This window comes from Enhydra lutris, unplaced genomic scaffold (genome assembly GCF_002288905.1).
Source record: "Enhydra lutris kenyoni isolate GAN:26980312 unplaced genomic scaffold, ASM228890v2 scaffoldscaffold64, whole genome shotgun sequence".
NCBI lineage: Eukaryota > Metazoa > Chordata > Mammalia > Carnivora > Mustelidae > Enhydra > Enhydra lutris.
In genome coordinates, this window is record NW_019154148.1 from 5,403,602 (window position 1) to 5,426,043 (window position 22,442).

Here is a 22,442-nt window from a genome sequence, read left to right on the forward strand (position 1 = left end):
TCCTTTAGGGCCACGATCGTCTCAAAGCGAACTAGAAGTTTTTGATCTTGCACTTCCAAATACCGAAGGAGGATCAAAGTTCTGGAGGGATTGGTGGATCTGTGGGCTGAATTTTACAAGGCTTGAGAAGGGTCTCCAAGCCTGCGGGGCTCAGACTAGAAAAGGTGGGCTGTAGAGAGAAATGCAAAGGCACCAAGCGCTGCGTTAAGAGTGTGAACAGCGAGTCGTTTCAACCCCAGACGGGCGCGCGGCAGGCGCACTGCCCGTGCCCACGCGCCATCCCCGTGTGGCCCCTCGGGCTTCCCTCACGCCGCGCGCCAAGTGCTTCCGGGTCGCGGCGGACGTCGCTTCCGTAGCAGCATGGCGGCCACGGAGGAAGAGCGGCCGGCGGGGAGCGGTGAGGGAGAGCGGCTGGATTTCCTGCGAGACCGGCACGTGCGATTCTTCCAGCGCTGCCTCCAGGTCTTGCCCGAGCGTTATTCTTCGCTCGAGACCAGCAGGTAACAGGTGGCCACGGTCAGCGGGGTGGGCACGGGGCCCCTGGCCCCAGCGGAAAGGCTCCGCGGAGCCGGCCGGCTGACCCGGCGCCTGCGGGGCCTGCGCCACCGCCCACCCGGCAGTGCGAGGTGCTTCTCCTCCCGAGCGGATCTGCAGTCACCCTCATTCCCCCCGGGTTGTGGCGGGAGGATTGGGGCAGCAGTAAGTCGAGGGTTTGTGGAACCTCCGGTGTCTGCCTTTACCACTTCCCAACCATTTTTCCTGTCAGCTCCGAGCTTCCTCTAATTTCCCACTACGAGGCTGTGAATCACTTGGCCTCATTACTTCCGCGTACAGAAGGGAAAAGACGCATCACTTTGCCTTCGTATTTTAGATAAATGGCCTCTCCTGGGCTACCCTTCCCTCCAAAACGTCATTCCCTCTTGATGGAATATCCCTATGGTGTTGGATGGATAGGAGCGGCGCAGAGCCTGTCAGGTTCGAGTAGAGATTAACTTTCCAGGAATTGTAAATCTCAGGATAGGAGAAGGTTGGCGGATGAGGTGCGGTGTTCCGTGAAGCAGCCTGTTAAAAGTGTATTTGCTGTAGCCTTGTGAGTTGGAGTTGGCTGAGGAGTGTGATTTGGCTGCGGCGAAAAAACTGTGAATTAGTCATTCGGAGTAGAAGTCTGGGGATGAGAAAGAGAAGGAGGCGGTCCTTGCCCTGCAGTGCTGTGTTTGGATGGGAGGCTGCAAGGCTGCCTGGGACTGGGTACGAAGAGAGCCGATTGGGTTTGCTCTAATCTCTCCGTATTTTTTTGAACTCCGATTCTCTGGTGTATTTTGACCATTGCATGGCTGGGTCAGATTTGTGAGTTTTTTAGATTACTTCTGCCTGGTGCTCCAGAAACTCAGTATGATAGGTGCTGGAGTACAGCGGAACAAGACAAGTGGTTTCCCTAGAGTTCTTTGCAGCATAGGGTTAATGTGTGTTAAATCTGTGTTAGCATAGGGTTAGTGGGAGCACATAAGAAGGGCGATAACCTAATCCAGAATTCTTTAGAGAGGACTTCCCAAAAGAGATCCGCCCCTTCCAGTCACCACCTGAAATTATATATTTATTGGTTTATTTGTTTAATATTTTTCTTTCACGCAGGATTGTAAACTTCAGGAAAGATCTTTTTTCTAGTTTACTTGTATGCTACTAGAGTTGCTCTGTCCCGTGTAGTAGTCACTAGCCACATTTGGCTGTTTAAATTTGGATTAATTAAAATGAAATCACATTAAAAATTAAGTATTTCGGTTTGCAGTAGCCACTGCATTTCAAGTGCTCAGTCACCACACTGGCCACTTGCTTTTGTGGCTGTTTCAACATTTCCATCATCCCAGAAAGTCTCTTGGGCAGTACTACACAAAGGAGGCAAGAAGTAAATTTGTTGAATAATGTGAGCTGAGCCCTGAATAATGGGCACATTCTCGCTGAAGAAAGAGTGAGGCATTATTTACATTCCTTTCTCTATCCATAGGTGTTGGCTAGCAGAGCACATCCCTAGACCTGAAGTAAGGTTTCCAAAACTCCGTTGATTGGAATGATATGTGGTGAAACAAAGATGTTAATAGATCACACATTTTATGGGATTGACTTTATGTGAATTCAGAGCATTTGGATAGAAAGAAATCCTCCATCTTATGGTGCTTGTTAAACAGTTGAACTTTGCTTGTAGCTATCATTTTAGGTCTGTGGTTGTATTTTCAAAATGCCACTGTTTGATTGCTCTATTTAAAATTCCAGCATAGGGGCGCCTGGTGGCTCAGTGGGTTAAAGCCTCTGCTTTCAGCTCGGGTCATGATCTCGGGGTCCTGGGATCTAGCCCCACATTGGACTCTGCTTAGCCGGGAGCCTGCTTCCCCCTTTCTCTGTGCCTCTCTGCCCACTTGTGATCTGTCAAAGAAAGAAAGAAAGAATCTTTAAAAATAAAATAAAATAAAATTCCAGCATGGACAAAACCATGTATACTAATGCATGTTGGTAAACTGTGTAATAGTGCCCATAGCATAAGTAAAACTTCAAAAATTTTCTGATTGGACAACTGATTTAATAATTTCATTGTAATCTTAGGATCTACACAAGGCATTATATGGTAGATGATAGTGTATACGGTCATGGTACATTAGTTAAGAAATTTAATTATATCCTTTGTACACCTAATGTTTATCACTTGAGTAGAGTAATTTTTTGTTTCTTGTTTTCTTATGGCATACGTAACCACATTTAAGCTAATTGTGCACATAGCAGTTTTTGTAGTGTAAAGGTTTTTCAGTTTTTGTCTTCCTGAGTCAGGTTTACTTTCCTTAGTTTAGGGTTAAGTCCTTTTGTGGTGTCTGTGGTTTATAATTGTATGCTTACAAAGGAGCTCTCAGCTTTTAAGCAAAGGTGACTGATCGTGAAATTTCTGCTGTTGCCACTTTGCAGATAAAACAATGTGTTTGCCCATAAGTGACTCTTAATCTCACAAAACAAACTGAGGGTTGATGGGGGGAGGGGGGTTGGGAGATGGGGGGTGGGGTTATGGACATTGGGGAGGGTATGTGCTATGGTGAGTGCTGTGAAATGTGTAAACCTGGCGATTCACAGACCTGTACCCCTGGGGATAAAAATATATGTTTAAAAAATAATAATAAAATTTAAATTAAAAAAAAAAACACAATGTGTTTGCTAAGTCACTGTTCTTAACCTGGTATTGCTGTTTAATTCCATAGACATTTGTTGAGTACCTGCTGTTTGGGTACAGGGATGCAGTGCAAAACCAGTGATTTTTGGTGTGCCTTTCTTCTTAGGAGATTCTTAGGAAGGCTAACAGACTAGACATTTAGACACTTATTTTCTGACCCACCATTTTGGCAAAATTACTTTCATTCCCCCTTTGTTTTGTTTGACAAATAGGACTAAATAATTTTTATTTTTCTTATAACAGCTTTATGAAAACAAAATACTTACTTCACCTGTGACTTTTTTTATTAATTTCTGAAAGGTGGTAGTTATTAGTTACCTCATGTGAATATTAAACCTTGCATTGTGAGCTTTGTGCATTAACAAGTTTCTTTTTCGTGAGTGGTTTATATTTATATATTTATTTATTTAAAGATTTTATTTGTCAGAGAGAGAGAGCATGGCAGGGGGAACAGCAGGCAGAGGGAGAAGCAGGCTCCCTGCTGAGCAAGGGGCCTGATGTGGTATTTGATCCCAAGACCCCGGGATCAGGACCTGAGCTGAAGGCAGATGCTTAACTGACTGAGCCACTCAGGCCCCCATTTGAGTGGTTCAGAGAGTTTTTGGTTATAAGTTGTTACTGCCATTTGTATTTGGGTAACGGGAGTTAGAGTAGGTTTTTTTAACTGAAGAACAAAATACTGACCATTTTCTGTGTATGTTATTTTTACAGATCCAGCTGCTCTCAAAGAAGGGTTTAGATGTTTGGTTTTTATTTTACAGGACATCCCAGTCTACCTAGTCTTTCTGTTCACATGTCCTTCCCCTGTGTAGCCTGTGTTGTAAGTGCTCAGCTCACTACCATCTAGCCACTCCTCTGCTCTTTCATTCCCTCCCTTATCAGAAATCTGTTGCAGTCCCATAGTATGTTTCTCAAAGTGTGATGGTCACGGCGGGAGGCTCTAAATTAATGACATCATCACATGCTTATAAGAATGCAAGTACCTGGGCCCCTCCCCACTTCTGCCTCAGACTCTGCACGGGCTGCCCATGTGCATTGTGACCAGCATCCCAGAGGGTGCTTAGGCACCCTAATGTTGGAGACTGCCTGATAGGAGAAACACATGTACAAACAGATTCTTAACACAGTGCCTCCCAACTCTAATGTGCGTATAAATCACCTGGGTATCCTGTTTAAACGCAGATTCTGACTGTATAGGTCTGGGACGGGTCTAAGGTCTTGCAGGTCTAGCAGGTTCCCAGGTGCTGCCGGTGTTGCTGATCCCCTGACCACACTTGAACTTGTTTGCACAATGATTGTGGTATTTACAGGATATTATGGAAGCACCTTAGCTCAACCTGAAGAGGGACATGTCTCAGAGATGGCTTGTTGGAAGATGTAACCCTGGAGTTAAATTAAAGAATGTGTTTAGTTTGGGGGGATGGATTATAGGCAAATGGACAAGCCGATAAAGGTAGATAAATGAGTGTTGAGCAGAGAAACTGCAATCATTTGTCCAGCAGTGGTTCAAAATGTAAGGCAGGTGTGGTAGGAATTTAGTCAGGAGGGCAGACATGGCCCATATTACAGAAGGCCTTGTGTGCCAGGTCAAGAAACTTGAATTTCGTAGCACAGAAGTGAAGGAAACTTGCCAAGCAGTGGATCTTCTGGTGGAAGTGGATCCTAGTGGATCTTCTGAAATACGCACTTCAGAGAGATCATTGAATTTGAGATTGGTTGTTGTAGTAGTAAATGAGACCAGATCGGAATCAGGAAGACCAGTTAGAGAGCGGTTGTAGTATGCACTAATCTGGGAGCCAGATGCTGGGGCAGAATGGGATAGAATGAAGGAGTTCAGGGAAAAGGAGGAGTTCCAGGATTCTGGGATTGGAACTGCCATGGTCTAGAGAACAAGAGGCAAAAGGAGTAGGTTTAGAAAGGGAGATTTTTGTTTGTTTGTTTGTTTCTTTGTTTGTTTTTTTGGGCAGAGCACTAGTGGCTTGGGGAGAGAGGATGGAAAGGTGGAGGGGAGAAGGGAGGGAGAGGATCTTAAGCAAGCTCCACACCCAACACCAAGTGAGGCAGGGCTTGATCTCACCACCCTAAGATCAAAAGTCAGACACTTAACCAACTGAACCACCCAGGTGCTCTGAAGATGATTTTCTTAAGAGTGCTTATTATATAGCTACTTAGTTATTTTTTCCCCATAATTTAGCCTGCTAAGGCTAAGAGGCTTGTTTTAATCATTTTTGTCACAATCTAGTCTGTAGTAGATGTTTGGTAAACATTTCTTATTGAAAAATTATTTTGCATGTAAAATAATTCCAAAGAAGTGTGACTGTACTTAAAAATACTTACGTCAAGCCAGCTACTGAAAAATATTAAGGATAAAGAGTAAGGCTTAGGAGTGCCTGGGTGGCTCAGTGGGTTAAAGCCTCTGCCTTCAGCTCAGGTCATGATCCCAGGGTCCTGGGATCGAGCCCCACATCGGGCTCTCTGCTCAGCAGGGAGCCTGCTTCCTCCTCTCTCTCTGCCTGCCTCCCTGCCTACTTGTGATCTCTGTCTGTCAAATAAATAAATAAAATCTTTTAAAAAAGAAAGGGGGTGAGGCTTAAAATTCTAGCATTCCTGAAGCATTTCAAGTCGTTCATTCCAGAGTGTTTACTGGGGCCTGTTTGTGCTGTGTATTTTAACTTCGTGATTAATTTCCATCTGTCCTCTGAGGCTCTCTTATCATTACCAGTGTTAGCAAATTTATTGAGCAACTGTGTTCCTATTTCTAAATATTTTCTCTTTCTAAATGCTTGTTCATAATTTTAGAATTCTTTGCATTATGATTTCATTATAGCCTAAGATCTAGGCAGGAATGCAGTCGTGTGTTAAAGACACTTGGAGATGCTGGTAGAGACTACTGGCAGAAGGGAGCAGAGCAGGTGATCCAAAGTTTTGTAATCTAGTCAGTGCCTGTACATCAGTGTTCGCGGTATACTCGCAAATGGTCACTTACCTGCTCTAGCCTAACGGTACACTACTCCTTTATTGGCACAGGAAATTTATTGCTATTGCTCAATTCTTTTTCCACTGCCCAGACTGGTTGTCCCCCACCTCCCGCCCCATGTAATCCTTGGGTTTTTTGTTTTTGTTTTTTTGTGCTTTTTTTTAAGCCTGAAAATTTTATTCTTCAACCTGAAAAATTGGAGATCTTCTGAGGACATCATTTAATTGATGCCTCTTATGTGTGAATCTATTCAGTGGGGCAGCAATTTTATTTAGAGGAGACAAACTTTACTACCTCATCCATGTAAGATGTGGTTTTCCTATGTGTTGTTCAGAGTGAAAGAAGGGTCAGGAAGATGTAGCTGGTTTACTTTGCTTTTGCAGGCTATAGTTTTAGAGTTCAATTCTGGGTAAGAGAAGAATGGAAGAGAGCAAACAAATGCTCTCCAAAGGAACTAACGTAGAAATACCTTCACTGGCCTGATTTTAGGCATATGTCTTCGCACGATTTCGCCTCTAGACACCTACCCCCAGGTGGGTTGCCAGCAATCCACACTCCAAGTAGCACTCACAGGGGCACCATAAAACCATTATTTCTCTCAGAGGCCCACAGCCCAAAATTGCTTTTTCTTATGCCTTACTTGATCCATTCCCTCTCAAGAGTTTTAGGACTGCTTGAGAACTTTGGTGTAGTGAGAAAGGAGTATTTTCCTGGCCTTAGAGGAACGCAAGACATTAGCTCCAAATTGACTTCTTGGTTCTGCCCGCCGCTGCTGGGTACCTCACTTCATAAGCATAAGCTTTTCTTTCTTTTTTTTATTTTTTTAAAAGATTTTATTTATTTATTTGACAGACGGAGATCACAAGTAGGCAGAGAGGCAGGGAGAGAAGGAGGAAGGGAAGCAGGCTCCCTGCTGAGCAGAGAGCCCAAGTCAGGGCTCAATCCCAGGACCCTGAGATCATGACCTGAGCCGAAGGCAGACGCTTAACCCACTGAGCCACCCAGGCGCCTCCATAAGCATAAGCTTTTAGTAGAGCTGTGTTAATCCTGTCAACTTTAGTCTAGGAGTTGAAAATAGTGTACTCTCGGGAGCCTTTAATAATTAAGTAGGCAAGATTTTTAAGTGGTTTATCAGTATCTGACTTGATTTCTGGTACTTGCATCCATACTTAGAAGCAAATAAAATGAAAAATAGGTCATTCATATGACACTTACACGGAGCTAGCACTGGACTTCGGAGCAGGGTAGTAAACCTTCGCACTGTTGACATTTTGTTGAATGGCGCTGCCCTGTGCGTCGTAGGTGGGACAGTTAGCGCCATCCCTGGCGCTTACCAGCTAGCTGGCATTGGCACCCTTCTCTCGGGACAACGAAAAATGTCTTTAGAATGTATCCTGGGGCATCACTGCTCTAAAGCAAGCCTTTTTTTTCTTTTTTCTTTTCTTTCTTTCTTTTTTTTTTTTTGTTGTTTTAAACAGGCTCTATGCCTAGCATGGAGCCCAAACACAGGGCTTAAACTCACCACCCCGAGATTGAGACCTGAGCCGAGATTAAGAGTCATACACTTGGGGCACGTGGGTGTCTCAGTCGCTTAAGGGTCTGCCTTCAGCTCAGGTATGATCCCAGAGCCCTGGGATCCAGCCCCGTGTCTGGCTCCTTGCTTAATGGGGAGCCAGCTTCTCCCTCTGCCTCTGTTGTTCCCCCTGCTTGTGCTCTCTCCCTCTCTCTCTCTCAGATAAATTTTAAAAAAGAAAAAAAAAAAAAGCCATACGCTTAACTGACTGAGCCTCTAGGAGCCCCTAGAGCAGTGCTTCTAAAGCCTGACTGCACATTACCTCACCTGGGAAGCACCCCGCCCCCCATACCAGGTACCCAGACTCCACTTCCACCTAGAATTTCCATTTCATTATCATAGAGTAAGACCTAGGCCTTCTCTCTGTTTTATTGGTGGTGTTTTAGGTGTGTGTTTTTAAGCCGATTCTAATGTGCAGCCGGGTTTGACAAACACCCCAGTGGAGCCCACCACCCTATGACTCAGAGCTCCTGAGTAGTTTCCATTGGTTATCTGGCCTTGCAAATTCAAGCAAATCACTTGGCGTTCTCTGGACTTCATGATCTTGAGCTAGAAAAATTTAAGAGAGTACTTAACTTAGAAAAGAATAGGAGCTTCTTTTTGTAGCCCTGTAGATGTTTTCTGATCATATATTTTTTACTGACAGGAAGATCTTGGATTTATCCAGCCTCCGTAGATTGTCTTGTTGACAGCCTCTTGTTGTCCTCCACTTTTCTGTCTTCCTTTTGGGTTTTTCTGTAACATTGCTTTAATAAACTAAATTACTGGATAATTTTAATTGATTATATCCAACTGTAACCATTTACACCAAAACCGAGAACCCCAGTGAGAGCTCCCTAGCAGGGTTACGTGAAGTAATGCAGGCACTATCACGGTGAGCTGAACTTAACCTCCTGAGACATACTGATCATGAAAAGCAGCGATTCTCAGACACGGCTGCTGTCAGAGAGAAGTTCTTCCCATTTCTAAAGTATCATTTTTGGGGGTAGGGGGAGCGAGCAGTGTCGTCTGGGGGAAGAAGGTTGCCAACCAGTGACCTGGAGAAAAGGCCTGTAGTGTGACAGCGTGTTTAGACGCTGGGGTCGTCATTAACGCCTGTCAAATTGATGAAGTTTTAGAGTATAGGTGAGGTTCAGTGGGGTGGAGTCCGGAGCCGAAGACCAAGAAGGAATTCTTAAGATGTCATTGGTGCAGAATGGTGGTTTATTAAAGCCTGGGGACAGAACCCATGGGCAAAAAGAGCTGCTGCCCTGGGCTTGTGAGGGGTGGCTGGTCATATGCAGTGGGGTTGGGGGAGATAAAGAGAAAGGTTTGGAAAGAACTTTCATATGCTAAAGAGGACCTACAAGATACGGAGGCCTTGAGGCCTTGCCATTGTCTTGCCCTTGTCTAAGGTTTTTCTTCCCCTCTACAAGGTATTAACATAAGATGGGAGATTCCTGGAACACTGTCACACATGTCCCATCCAGCAGTAGGGGATGGGGGCAGGTTGCAGGGTGTCAGCTTCTGCTTTGTCCTCAGCTTGCCTTCTGCTCCCTCATCAAAATCAGGGAAAATACCAGTCATGACAGTTTTCTGTTTGAGGAGTGATTGCTTGTGGCCAGGTAGTGCACTAACTGTGAGGGGGTAATCATCTATAGATAAGGAAGGGACTTAGAAAAGATTTAGCAAAGGGCCTGCCTGGGTTATAAATGGCTGTGAATCAGCCAGCCTAGGATTTCACTCTAGCTCATTTGATGATGTAATCTGAACTCTGAACTGTAGCCTTGCACATAAAGGGGTTTCACTGACCTTACTTTAATCCTGCTCAGATAAATCACTTCCCTAATTCTGGTGGCTCTCAGTGGTTTGTAGAATTAAATCGTGAGAGTATATAAGAAATTTTCTAGATCAGTGTCTAGTATACAGTAATAGTCTCTCAGCAATGTAAGTTTCCCCAAATCTGTTGTTCTTAAGTGTACCAATATTGCATTAGTTTTAGTTTTTGTCCTTAAGCTTTGGTTAGAGTTACTCTCCTGATTTTTCCTCCTGTTATCTAATGTATGCCAGCCTTTTTCAACCAGGAATCAAAGAGAATTGTACCCTTAAAAAAGAAAAAAATGACTTTTCTCATTTTTCCTTAAGTTGGTAGTGTTTTTGATAAATGCATGGGAAAGAATTTAATTTATTACACACAGTGGATGCCTTAGGGCATTAAGGCTTACTTCTCTTTTGGAATCTTAGTTGAAAAGGTTACAGAATGTGTCCAGTGGCTTTGTTTCCAGATTTTAGACCAAATGATTCAAAGTATTAATTTTGTATATTAGTCATCAGAATTGTTAGAATATGGAAATGAGATAACTATGCTCAGACAGCAATACAGAATTCATCTCACCTGAAAAGAATTATATATAACAACTCTTTATTTAAAAAGTAATCACTAAAGTGCTAGCTTTTATGTGAAAACAAAGTTTACATTTCTCTTCAGTGTGCACTCTTGGAGGGGAGTGTGTTGCCTTACAGTTTCTCATTCCATCAAAGAATGCTCTCTGGGAAAATGGAGTTGAAACGCATACGTATTTTTAAAGTATTATTTCCCAAAATTCATTTTAAGTTTTTTCCAGTCACACTATTTATAAACAAATTTGAGTACAGATGGATTTATTCTAACATTCCTTAAGAATTAAGCAACAACTGTAAGCATGGTTGCTCTTGGCAAATAAGTGGAAATAGGGATTTTATGTGTTTTCCAGCCTTTTGAACTTATTTGTACTAACTAGGTGCAGGGAATTCTTTTTTAAATCTGCTTTAGCCTTCAGGTTGTTTTAGTGAATCCATGTATGCATCAGATGAATGGGACTGGTTTTTTAACCCCTAAATGAAACAAAGGTTTGATTGATATTAAACTATAAGTATAAATAGGGCTTTTTGGCTTTTGCAAAATGAGAGAACTATTTGAAATTAAGTTTAAAATTAGAAAGACTTTATTATTTTTCTGAATCAGAAAGACTTCAGTGTTTTGACAGTTGAGATGGAATTTTACATTTTTGTTTTTTTTTTCTTTTAGGCTGACAATTGCATTTTTTGCGCTCTCCGGGCTGGATATGTTGGATTCCTTAGATCTGGTGAACAAAGATGATATAATAGAGTGGATTTACTCCCTGCAGGTCCTTCCCACAGAAGACAGTGAGTGAGTTTTTAGCATTTTATTTTTAGTGTGACTAGTTAGTTGTACTTGGCATAACATGTGTCAGACGAGCAAATCTCAGTGTGAATTCATAAACTCTTACCATATTTTGTTCCACCATGTTTTCCTTGCAACGCCGCACTCCCATCCTGTTCAGATCCGACACTTGAGAAGTCTAATCATTGGGGTGCCCAGCTGACTCAGGCTGTGGAGCATGCTACTCTTGATCTTAGGGTCATGAGTTCGAGCCCCACGTTGAGGGTAGAGATAACTTAAAAAAATAAAAATAAATTAAAAATTAAAAAGTCTACTTGTTAATCGCTTGAGAAAACCACTGTGCGGTTGTCTGGAATTGGAGATTTGCTGTTGTAGCTGCATGTTATGTTCTTCTCTTCCACGGGGAGTACTGCTTATCAGTTATTTTATATTTGTCATTTTTGATTGTTTAGTTTCATAACATTTGCTGTATTTTTCACTCCCAGCCATTCTTCTTGTCTTTTCAGTGAACTCTTTGGTGTTCTCTCCTGGTGGTTTCTCTCGGGTTTCGTTAGCCTTTCTCTGATGGTTTCTTAGAACTGTTACTAGCACTGTAGTCCTTTTTATGCTTCTTAAACTTTATGAATTTTGGTCAGTTAAATTCTTTTTCTTTTTTTAATTAATGTTTGAAATTTATATGTTACTTAATCAACTAAATGCACACAAGCTTTATACACCTCATTGTTCACACTGTTAAGTGTAACATACTTAACATTGATTTAACTTGTAGGTGTTAGAAATTCTAACCTTGAAAAGAGAAACAGATAAACTCCCATAAAATGATAGTTTTTATCAAGGTCACCACTTACCTGCCTTTTAAGAGCCAATATTTATAAATCAACCATGCGTTTTGTTGGTTGGAGTAAACATTTATAAAGGTCTCACCTAGATGAACTTCAGGGAAATAGTAAGCTAAAGCTTTGTTTAGAAAGAAAGAGGTTTGATTTATTCTAACTTAACTGCTCCTCTTCGCTATATTTTCACATTTGTTCTATAGCATCATGATATTGTGATCTGTAAGAAATGTATATTTGGTCTTCAGTCACAGTTCCTGGCTCACAGTTCCCTAACCCTTGGCATTTCCTAAGTCTTGAGAGTGTTACAAGTTGTCTTTTATTATGTTCATGAGGTAACTTTTGGAAAGTGCCTGAGGATAGAGGGCTCTTGGCCCTTGGAGCCAGTCAGTGATTGGAGGGTTGGAACAATCAGTGCCACCACCTGACCTCCAGGGAGGGAAGGGGGGGACCCCAGAGGTTGAAGCAGTTGCCAGTGACCAGTGATGGACTATGATGGATTTCATAGTGTTCGTATTTATATGAGTTTTAAAATCCGTGCCTGTTGATGAATTCTTGTTTAAAAATGATTAAGCATTTTGAACTAGGTTTGTCGTACATAAATATCTACTCACTTTTCACTAGCCCTGTGAAGCAGCATATGTGATACTCTGGTTAGGAGTGAGTGATTCTAGCATGTTGGGGAGTAGGAGTTATTGAATGTCTTGCTAATAAACCTTTAGAGAAGGGCTGTGGCAATTACAAGATATGCTGCTCATTCTCTTGGAGCATGGCTGAAGTGAGGTCACGGTTCTAGACACCTGAAAACTGGAAGTAATTTTCGTTTTCCCTTTTTATTAGGGTTTTTTGTTTGTTTGTTTGTTTGTTTGGCTAGTGTAAGTGAGTCTGGGATTTTCTTTTTAAACTTTAAAAGTTAACTATTAGGGGGTGCCTGGGTGGCTCAGTGGGTTAAAGCCTCTGCCTTCAGCTCAGGTTGTGATCCCAGGGTTCTGGGATCCAGTGGGCTCTCTGCTCAGCCAGGAGCCTGCTTCCCGCTCTGTTTCTTTGCTTGCCTCTCTGTCTACTTCTGATCTCTGTCAAATAAATAAATAAAATCTTTATTTAAAAAAAGTTAATTATTAGATATGGTATTATTACAGATTTTAATTTTTGACTGAGTATTAAAAATACATGTTCTGATTATACACTATAGTTTCTTAAAGGATGTGTCTCACCACATAGGAAATTATACAGTGTGAGTCATAGAAAAGCTGTTCTGTATGTTTTTTGCTCAAATATATTTTATTTTTAGAAAAAATTTACTGATACTCATTTCCCTAGAATAAAATAGCTGTTGCTACTCTAGAAAAATGTGGATCATAACATTAGAGTGAGAGAACTCATACTAGAAGTTTTAGTTACCAGTAATTTGTCATGTATTCACTGTGCTTTCTACTTTCTGTCTTCCTATTTCTCCCCACTCTTGAGGATTCTTTGCTGGCGTCCGTGATTGAACTGTATTATTGTCTACCCTTAAAATATGTTTTTTCCTTCTACCATTTTATTGTTTTTTTTACAATAGCTTGATACCTGTTAATACATATATTCTTTTTTTTTAAATGCAACTTACAGAATGGTTAAAATAACTGGTTAATTCTTCTCCCAGTGGAAAAGCAGTGGCCACGAAATAATGGGCTCCTGTTTTTACGCTCTTAAATAGGGAATTTATACATGTCATTTTGTTATCGCTTGGGTGTGTGACTGAACAAGTCCGTGAACATTTTTTTGTGCAGTTAGTTTAATTAAAATATTCTTGAGGCATCTGGGGTCTCAGTCGGTTGGGTGTCCAGCTCTTGGTTTCAGCTCAGGTCATGATCCCATGGATGGTGGAATCGAGCCCCATTGGGGTCTGGCTCTGCTCAGCGGGGAGTCTGCTAGTGATTCTCTCCCTCTGCCCGCCCTCCCTCCTGTTTGCACTGCTCGCTCACTCTCTCAAATAAATAAATCTTTTTTAAAAGCCCATATTCTTTCTAAAGAGTGTTTTGTTGTGAGAGATGTGCTATTATCTGAACTTTCATATTAAAATAATTGTGTTTTCTACATACTCACTAGAATGGCTAAAATGGAAAAGGTAGAAAATAATGGCTGTTGGTGAGAATGTAGCATAACTGGAACTCTCACGAGGAGCTGAAGGAAAACTGCCCAACAGTTGGAAAACTGGCAGTATTTACTAAAGCTGAACATCTGTGCAGTTCATGACCTAGCCCTTCTGCTCCCCAGTCCCCGCCCCCCGAAGTGAAAACCTGTTCACCAGAAGATACGTACTAGAATGTTCATAGCAGTGTTTTTCACAAGAGCCCAGAAGTAGGAACCATAGAAACTACCCATCATTGGTATAATGGGTGAATGATGTATTAAAATATTCACACAATGGAATACTTTACAGTGGAAAATGAGAAAGAAATTTTCTCATTAATATAACTTAGTTATATTAAGTTCTATATAACTTAACTATATATGTTATATAGAACTTATATATAAGTTATATATAACTTATAGTCTATAACTATAAACAAAAAATTTTGATGAATGTCACAAACATGTTTTGAGAGAAAGAAGTACCTAGTGTATTATATTCTCTTTATACAGAGTATAACAATAGACCAAGCCAGTGGAAGCTTTAGGGGAGTGAAGGAAGGAAATAGGAAGAAAAGGAAGGTAGGAACGAAGTAGGAGGGGGCGTTCTAGGGTGCGGTCATTTACTTTTCTTGAGCTGAGCACTGGTTATGTGGATAACTTTACTTTGCAAAAAGTTCATTGAGTTTTGTTATGATAATGTGCTTTTCTTATGTTTCTTACAGTTTGATGGAAGTTTTTAAATTTTCATTGAATTCGTATTGATACTCACCATCTCTTTTGAGACCTGTCAAAATTCTCTTTCACATTGTACTGACAGCTCCATGGAATTCATTTATTTGAAGCCCATTGCTTGCTTGCTTGCTTTTTTTTTTCTCTTTCATTTGTCACTGCTTAACTGTTACTTAAAGTATTTTGCTTGAGTCTGAATTGTAAACTAGCAGGGGAGAGAATGTGTCTGTCTTGGATTTTTCTTTCAGTGCCTAAGGCATTATTGTGTCTCAGGAGTTGTTGGATTATTAATTCATCCATACCTCTTCCAACTTACCTGCTCCTCTTCCGCTGTATTTGCACATTTGGTCTATAGCGTCATGATATTGTGATCTGTAAGAAATGTATATTTGGTCTTCAATCACAGTTCCTGGCTCACAGTTCCTGGCTCACAGTTCCCAAACCCTTGGCACTTCCTAAACCTTGAGAGTGTTACAAGTTGTCTTTTGTTATGTTCATGAGGTAACTTTTGGAAAGTGCCTGAGGATAGAGGGCTGTTGGCCCTTGGAGCCAGTCAGTGATTGGAGGGTTGGAACAATCAGTGCCACCACCTGATCTCTGGGGAGGGGATGGGGGAGGGCCCAGAGGTTGAAGCAGTAGCCAGCGGCCAGTGATGTAATCATTCTTGCTTCTGTCATGGAGCCTATGTTAAAACCCAGGGGGACAGGATTCAGAGTGCTTAGTGGTTGGCAAAAACGTCGCGGTCCCGGGAGAGAGGGGCTCCTGGACAGAGTGGAAGCTCCCTGCCCATTCCCCATGCCTTGTCCTAAGCATCTGGCAGTTTCTTAGTTACATTCTTTTATTGTCAGGTAGCAGGTTTTCACTTGAGTTCTGTGAGTTGCTCTGGGAAGTTAATTGTACCCACGGAGAGAGACTCATGAGAACCTACGGTCCGTAGCCAGTCGGTCAGAAGAGCACAGCTAACCGGGCTGGCATCTGGTGGGGTGGGAGTTTGGTGTCCTGACAGACTGAGCCCCTCAGCCTGTGTGGTCCGATGCTGTCTCTGCGTAGTGTCAGAAAGGAGTTGGTGGTATTGAGTTGTCTTCAGCTGAGTTGAATGAGTGGCTAGTGTTCCGAGAATTGCTTGCTGGAAATTGCATATCAGAACACCTAATTTAAGGATCCTCTGGCTCTTCAGGTATTTTCTCATTTAGAAGGCATTTGCAGACCGAGTAGAAGGTGCTTTCTGTAACTCATAGATCTGTATTTGTCCTGCTTTGTGATATCACATAAAATCTTACGGAATTTAAAACTCTAGAAATGTTAAAAACCCAGGACCATAAAAGAAAAACATCGTAAGTTTGATTAAATAAACAGTATTAAATGTTGTGTAGTAAGAAGTAAGGCTGAATAAGTAGACAGGCTTGAAAATTGTGGCAATATATATAATAGAATATTAATGTCCAGACTGTGATGAATTCTTAATGACTGAGAGGAAAATGACTCATCACTGTTTAGAAAATGGCAGAATTTAAGATTAGGAGGATCTCAAGTCAGTAACTACGTGAAAGTGGATTAACCTTGCTAGAAAAGTCAGAGAAATGCAGTAGAAACAATGATGTGTTATTTTTTTTAACATCCTAATTTTTTTTTCAGTGTTCCAAGAATTGGTGCATTGTTTTTTATCTAACTTGTCAATTTAGCTGGAAGTTTTGAAAGTTGGCAAGAATACAGGGGAAAGAACACATTTTAAAAAAATATTTATTTATTTATTTGTCAGAGAGCGAGCACAAGCACGGGGGAGGCAAGCAGAAGCAGAGGGAGAAGCAGGTTCCCCGCTTGAGCAAGGAGCTCTATGTGGGACTCTATCCCAGGATCCGCCAGGATCATGACCTGAGCTGAAGGCAGCCGCTTAACTGACTAAGCCACCCAGGCGTCCCAAAAGAGCACCCTAATATCATTCTGGTGAAACTGAAAATCATTGTAACCTTTGAGAGGCATTTTCAAGTATAATCTTTTATCTCATGTGACATACTCTCTTGCATGTTGTAGTGGGTTGAATAATGGCCCCGAAAGGATTGGTCTGCGCAGAATCACAGAATATGACCTTTGGTTGGAAAAAGGGCCTTTGCAGGTGTAATTAAGGTCAGCATCTCCATATGGGTGAGTGGTGGGGTTCCAGGAGAAGGGAAGAGGAAGATGCCAGAGGGGAAGGGGAAGGCCCTGTAAGGGCAGGGGTAGGGGGGTAGGTTAGAGTGATGCTTACTGCATGGAGGAATGCCAGGATTCCCTGGAGCCTCCAGCAGCTGAGAGAGAGAAGCATGGAACGTGGGACGGTTTCTCCCTCAGAACCTCCAGAAGGAACCAGCCCTGCCAGCACCTTGATTTTGGACTTCTGGTTTCCAGAACTCCAAGAGAATAAATTTCCATTGTTGAAATCCTCCAGATTTGTGGGAATTTGATACCTCTAGAAACTAATAACATGCACAAAAATCTGTGTAGGATATGTTTTGGCATTGTTCATTACACTGACCAATTAGAAGGGGAATAAATGTTCACAAAAGAGAAACAATAAACTGTGGTCCACAGAGAATACTATGCAGTAGTAAAGTGATTGAGGTAGGTCTGTGTATATACTGACATGGAAATGTTCATATATGGTTAAATTATAAATACCAACGTCTGCAGAGATAGTAATCTTTAGCTGTCAATATTTGGGGAAAACTCTGAAAGGACATATAGAAAATCTTTGTGGAGGGGGAAGTAGATGGGAACAGAAGTGGGGAGATGGCTGGATAAGGTAGTACTTTAATTTTATTCTCTATACCTGCATTGTTTGTGTATTCATAGTATGTTTCCATACTTAAAAGTTCAAATTAGAAAAAGCTTTAACCTCTCTTCAAAACACAACAAAAATTTAAAAAACTAAAGTTAACATTACAGGGCTATACACAAATACTGATATTTTGCTGATGCAGGAATAATGCTATACGTTAATTAAAATTTTATGATTTTTTAGGCACTGTCAAATACATTGTCAAATTTGTGCTTCCCCTAATCTGCCTTCCCCAGAAGAGGAATGTGAGAGACCTGCCTGAGGGCACACATAGCTATTAAGGGATAGAGTCTGCTGAAATTCCAGGCTTCTAACTCCAGGCCCTAGTGCTGCTTTGCTGGTGAAGTATATAGGTCCCTGGGGGAGACTTCCCTTGTGTGGCATTTAAGTACATTGTGAATATTTAATCAGAGTTAACCCTGGCTTTTCACTTAGCCCCAGGGTTGTAAAGACCCCAGTGGTATCTTACTTTAAGTGTGTGGTCAGACCATTGGAGGGTTGGGGCCCTTTCCAGCAACCTCCAGAAGTGTTTAGGAAACACACGGGATCAGGCTGGGAGTTGTGTTTTCCCTTCTCTCATCAAGGGCACAGCCAGAGAATATTGGAGCTAGAACAGAGGAAGGGATATTATAGTCTGTCACTTTACAAATGAGGATATTAAGATCCAAAGGAATGAATAATTTGTCCATGATAATAAACCTCGTTAATGCCATAAGCAAAATTAGAGAACAGTTTTCTGTTTTCTAGTCCTTTGAGATTCCCATTCCTGGAGATTTCCAATACTGATTCCGTATAATAGATGCTCTGTTTATCGTGTGTGTTTTCCTGTGAGAGTTGTTTTTTTTTTTAAGTAGATGAAAAATTTTAAGTCCCGTTGCTGCCTTTTATAAATACAGTACTTACAGGTGTAGGTATAGTCGCATGTGCCTAACCGAGCATGTTCACATTTCAAAAATCATAGCATATCTGTTTTGGAAAAATTCTAGATCAAGGATTTTTTTTTGCAGAGATAGACCCACAGTGATTATGTACTCAGCTGTCCCTCACCTGTATCTGGTGGGCCACACCACAGATCTTGTGACAGTCCAACTGCAATTCTCAATTCTCCATTTACTGTTTTGTTGCATGAAACTATTAAGTCTCTAATTATCTGTCAAAGGAAGTCTCCCACCTGCCTTTTCCTTAGTTGGCCTAGGTCTGACTCTGAAACTAATCTGTGAAATTTAGAAAATAAGCATACAAACCCATTTTGTAGGCTCTAGACTGTCCCCCCCCCCCCACCTTGTCTGGGTCTCTTGACAGTGTGAAACTAGGAGTTGTGATGTGTATCTAAGTGCTTATGATACATTGCTGTCCAAATGACTTCCCTTTAACAAGGTAAACTAGTTTGAGGCTGGCTCTCATAGTAGGGGGTACATTCACTACATCAGTGGCTCTCGATTCTGACTTGTCTGTCAAATAGGGATTGTTTATCTTCTTATGTATGATCGTCCAGGCCCTAACTGAGGGTTTTGATGTGGGCCTGAGCTAGGACCCAAGAGGCCTGTATGCTTTTTCACACTATGCAATTGATCCTCTTGGGACCCAGACCCACCCTTCCAGTTTACCACTAGATGGCGCCATCTAACAGCCTCCAAGGGAACTCAGGCTATTGTGGACATGCATCCAGTTGTAAATTTGGAATGAATTGTGCGTTTATACTTACTAATTATCACGAATAGGGAAGCTTACTAGAATTATAAAGGAAAGCACAATAGCAAATCTTGAAAAGAACCAGAAAGGATTGCCTAATGAATATTTTTTCAGTGACAGTATACACTCTTGAAAAAGGGGATAGAGGACATCGTTTTCATTTTAAATAAACTTTTCTGGGGGCACCTGGGGGGCTTGGTCGGTAAAGCGTCTGCCTTCAGCTCAGGTCATGATCCTAGAGTCTGGGATCGAGTCCCGTGTCAGGCTCCCTGCTCAGCAGGGAGTCTGCTTCTCCCTCTGCCTCTCCTTTCCCCTCATGTTTGTGCACACTAGCTCTCTCAATAAATAAGTAAAATCTGATTGTTTTGGGGCATGATAAACCATGCCCATATAAGATGGCGCCCTTCATTGATAAACGTGGGTGTTGTGACTGCTCCACTGACCAGCCATTCCCCTTCATCCCTCTCCTCAGGACTCCTTAATCCCTGAGATACAATATTGAAATTAGGCCAATTAATAATCCCACAATGGCATGTAAGCGTCCAAGCGAAAGGGAGAGTCGCACATCTGTCACACGAAATCATAAGCTAGAAATGATCAAGCTTGGTGAAGAAGGCATGTCAAAAGCCTAGACAGGCTGAAAGCTAGGCTTCTGGAGCCCGTTGTCCATGTTGTGTGTGCAAAGGAAGAGTTCTTGCAGAAAATTAGAACTGCTACTCCAGGAGAGCCTGGCTGGCTCCGTTGGAAAAGCGTGCAATGCTTGATCTCAGGTACATTAGTTTGAGCCCCACATGGCTTGAGCTAAGAGATTACTTAAGCAAAAATAAAACTTAAAAAAAATGTGATACTCCAGTGAACACACGAATGGTAAAGCAAAACAACCTGATTGCTGATGTGGCGAAAGTCTTACTGGTGTTCCAAGTTTTATTGGTCCTTCAGGCACCAGGCAGTATAGACTTTGACGATGAAGTTAAGGTTACTAATCAGCTGACATCAAAATAGGGAGATTGTTTGCAGGTGTTGCATGTACAGGGAAGGGGGGGTTGCCTGGTACAACCATATGAGCCCTTTCAAAGAGAAGAAGGTCCAAGAGTCAGAGAGGTGCTGCAGAAGGGGAAGCCAGAGAGAATCTCAGCACGAGAAGGATTTCAGCCGTGTTGCAGGCCCTGCTCTGCAGGGGCCCAGATGCCAGCAGTGGCAAGAGTGGCCTCCGGGAGCTCGGGGGCCCCAGCCGACAGTGGAGAGCAAACCCGTGGAGTCCTCAGTCCCACGACTGCTGAACAAGCTGAAGGAGCTTGAGGGGGATTGTTCCCCAGAGCCTCCGGTAGGGGGCGCAGCCCCTACCCGCGCTCCGCTCTGGCTTCGTGGACCTGTCTCAGACTTCGGAGTTTACGGAACAGTGCGATAGTAAGTGGTTGTGGTATCAAGGTAGTAAGTTTGTGATAATTTGTGAAGGCAAAAATGACTCCTACAAAGAACAGAATTCACGCTCCTGTCATACCACCCGGTATTATTTTGTTTATTCCCTTCTGGGTTTGCTGATAAGTGTCCTTTGCTTAACGACAAACATAATCACATAAATGTTTATGTCCTACTTTTTCTCTTGATCATTTCTCCATGTTGGTTCATAGTTTTCCCTAAGTGTTTCAGGAGATACAGTGTTGCATTTAACCTGTTGCACCTCTCTTTGCTTCCGTGTTTCGCCAGTGTGATACTGCATTGGGTGTTTCTGTGCATGTGGCCTTTCTTACATTGGAAGTTACTGGAGTAAATTCTCAGATATATCATTACCCAGTCAGAGTCTGAGCCTTTTTAATACTCTTGTTATATATTGACATGTCTTAAGTGGCTTACGCATTTAAAAGTCTGTAGCAAAGATGGGAGAACTATTCATTATATTAGATAATACCGTTTTTCAAATAAGTTTTTTGTCAACAAGGAAAGGTAGTTAGTGGAAAGTTTTAAATTTAGTTGGTAAAGTTCCCTAAACTGTTCAAGAAATTAATGTTTAAGCTACTACTCTAAGTACTTTCAAGATATGAAGCTGGGTAGAGTACCTGATTTGAAGAAATAGAAGAGTGAAAACCAATTACTATGAATTAGTCATGTTCCAGTTGTAAGAGATAGGAAGCTAGTTTCTTAGATCAAAACCTATTTATAAATCTACTTGATTTTTTTAAAAGATTTATTTATTTTTAGAGAGAGTGAAAAAGTGCAGGGGGTAGGGCAGAGGCAGAGGGAGAGAGAAACACAAGGAGACTCCATGCTGAGTCCGGACCCATATGTGGGGCTCGAGCTCATAACCCTGAGATCACACTTGAGCTGAAACCAAGAGTCAGGCACTCTACCAGCTGCACCACCCAAGCACCCCAAATCTGCTTGACTTTTTATTAACAATGAATGCATGTATATTCTGTGGATAATACATTTCTGTCCTCTACATCTGTCATGCTGATTTCCTAATAGCTATCAAAACCTGAGTTACTCTCTTATTGTGGGTATAACTAATTGCTCATTTTTTAGTTTTCTTATTTTTTCCCCAGCTTTGTAGAGGTATTATTGACATATATATAAGTGTAAGGTATAGAACATGATGATTTGATACATGAACATATTGCAAAATGATTACCACAGCCCCCTCACAGAATTTCTTCGTGTGTGTGTGTGGTGACATTTGAGATTTCTCCTTATAACTTTCAAGGATATAGTCCAGTCCTGTGAATTAGAGTCATCATGGTATATATTAGATCCCCAGAACTTACTTGTCTCTCAGGTAGACGTTTGTACTTTTGACCAGCATCTCCCCATTTCTCTCAGCTCCTGACAACCACTATTCTACTCTGTTTCTGTGAGTTCATCCTTTTTAAATTCCACGTATAAGGGAGAACATAAAGTATTATAGTATTCATCTCTTCCTCTGACCTATGTCATGTGGCATAATGCCTTCAAGTTCCATCTGTTATGTCACGTAAGGCAGAATTTCCTCTTTTATGGCTGAATAACATTCTGGTTGTGTGTATGAGAGGGAGAAAAATTTTCTTTATCCACTCATCTGTCATTGGATGCTTAGGTTGTTGCCATGTCTTGGCTATTATAAATGATGTCGCAGTGATCACAGGGCAGCAAGACATCTCTTCAAGATGGTCATCTTGTTTCCTTTGGATATATACCCAGTAGGAGGATTGCTGGATCATATGGTAGTTCTATTTATAGTATTTTGAAGAACCTCTGTACTATTTTCCATAATGGGTGTACCAGTTTATATTCCCACCACCAGTGCACAGGGCTCCCCTTTCATGGATATGACTCACGTTTCCAGCCTGAGCCCATTTCC

General features: G+C 41.8%; 1 protein-coding gene across 1 annotated transcript in view; it reads left to right on the plus strand.

Moving 5' to 3' along the window:
- The first annotated feature begins 360 nt into the window (after positions 1 to 360).
- LOC111158892 (protein geranylgeranyltransferase type I subunit beta) overlaps positions 361 to 22,442 on the plus strand; it is a 63,039-nt gene continuing 40,957 nt past the window's right edge. Inside the window, exons 1-2 of the mRNA XM_022521192.1 lie at positions 361 to 500; positions 10,805 to 10,923. Coding sequence (XP_022376900.1) covers positions 361 to 500; positions 10,805 to 10,923 — 259 coding nt within the window. The remainder of the gene's footprint in view (positions 501 to 10,804; positions 10,924 to 22,442) is intronic.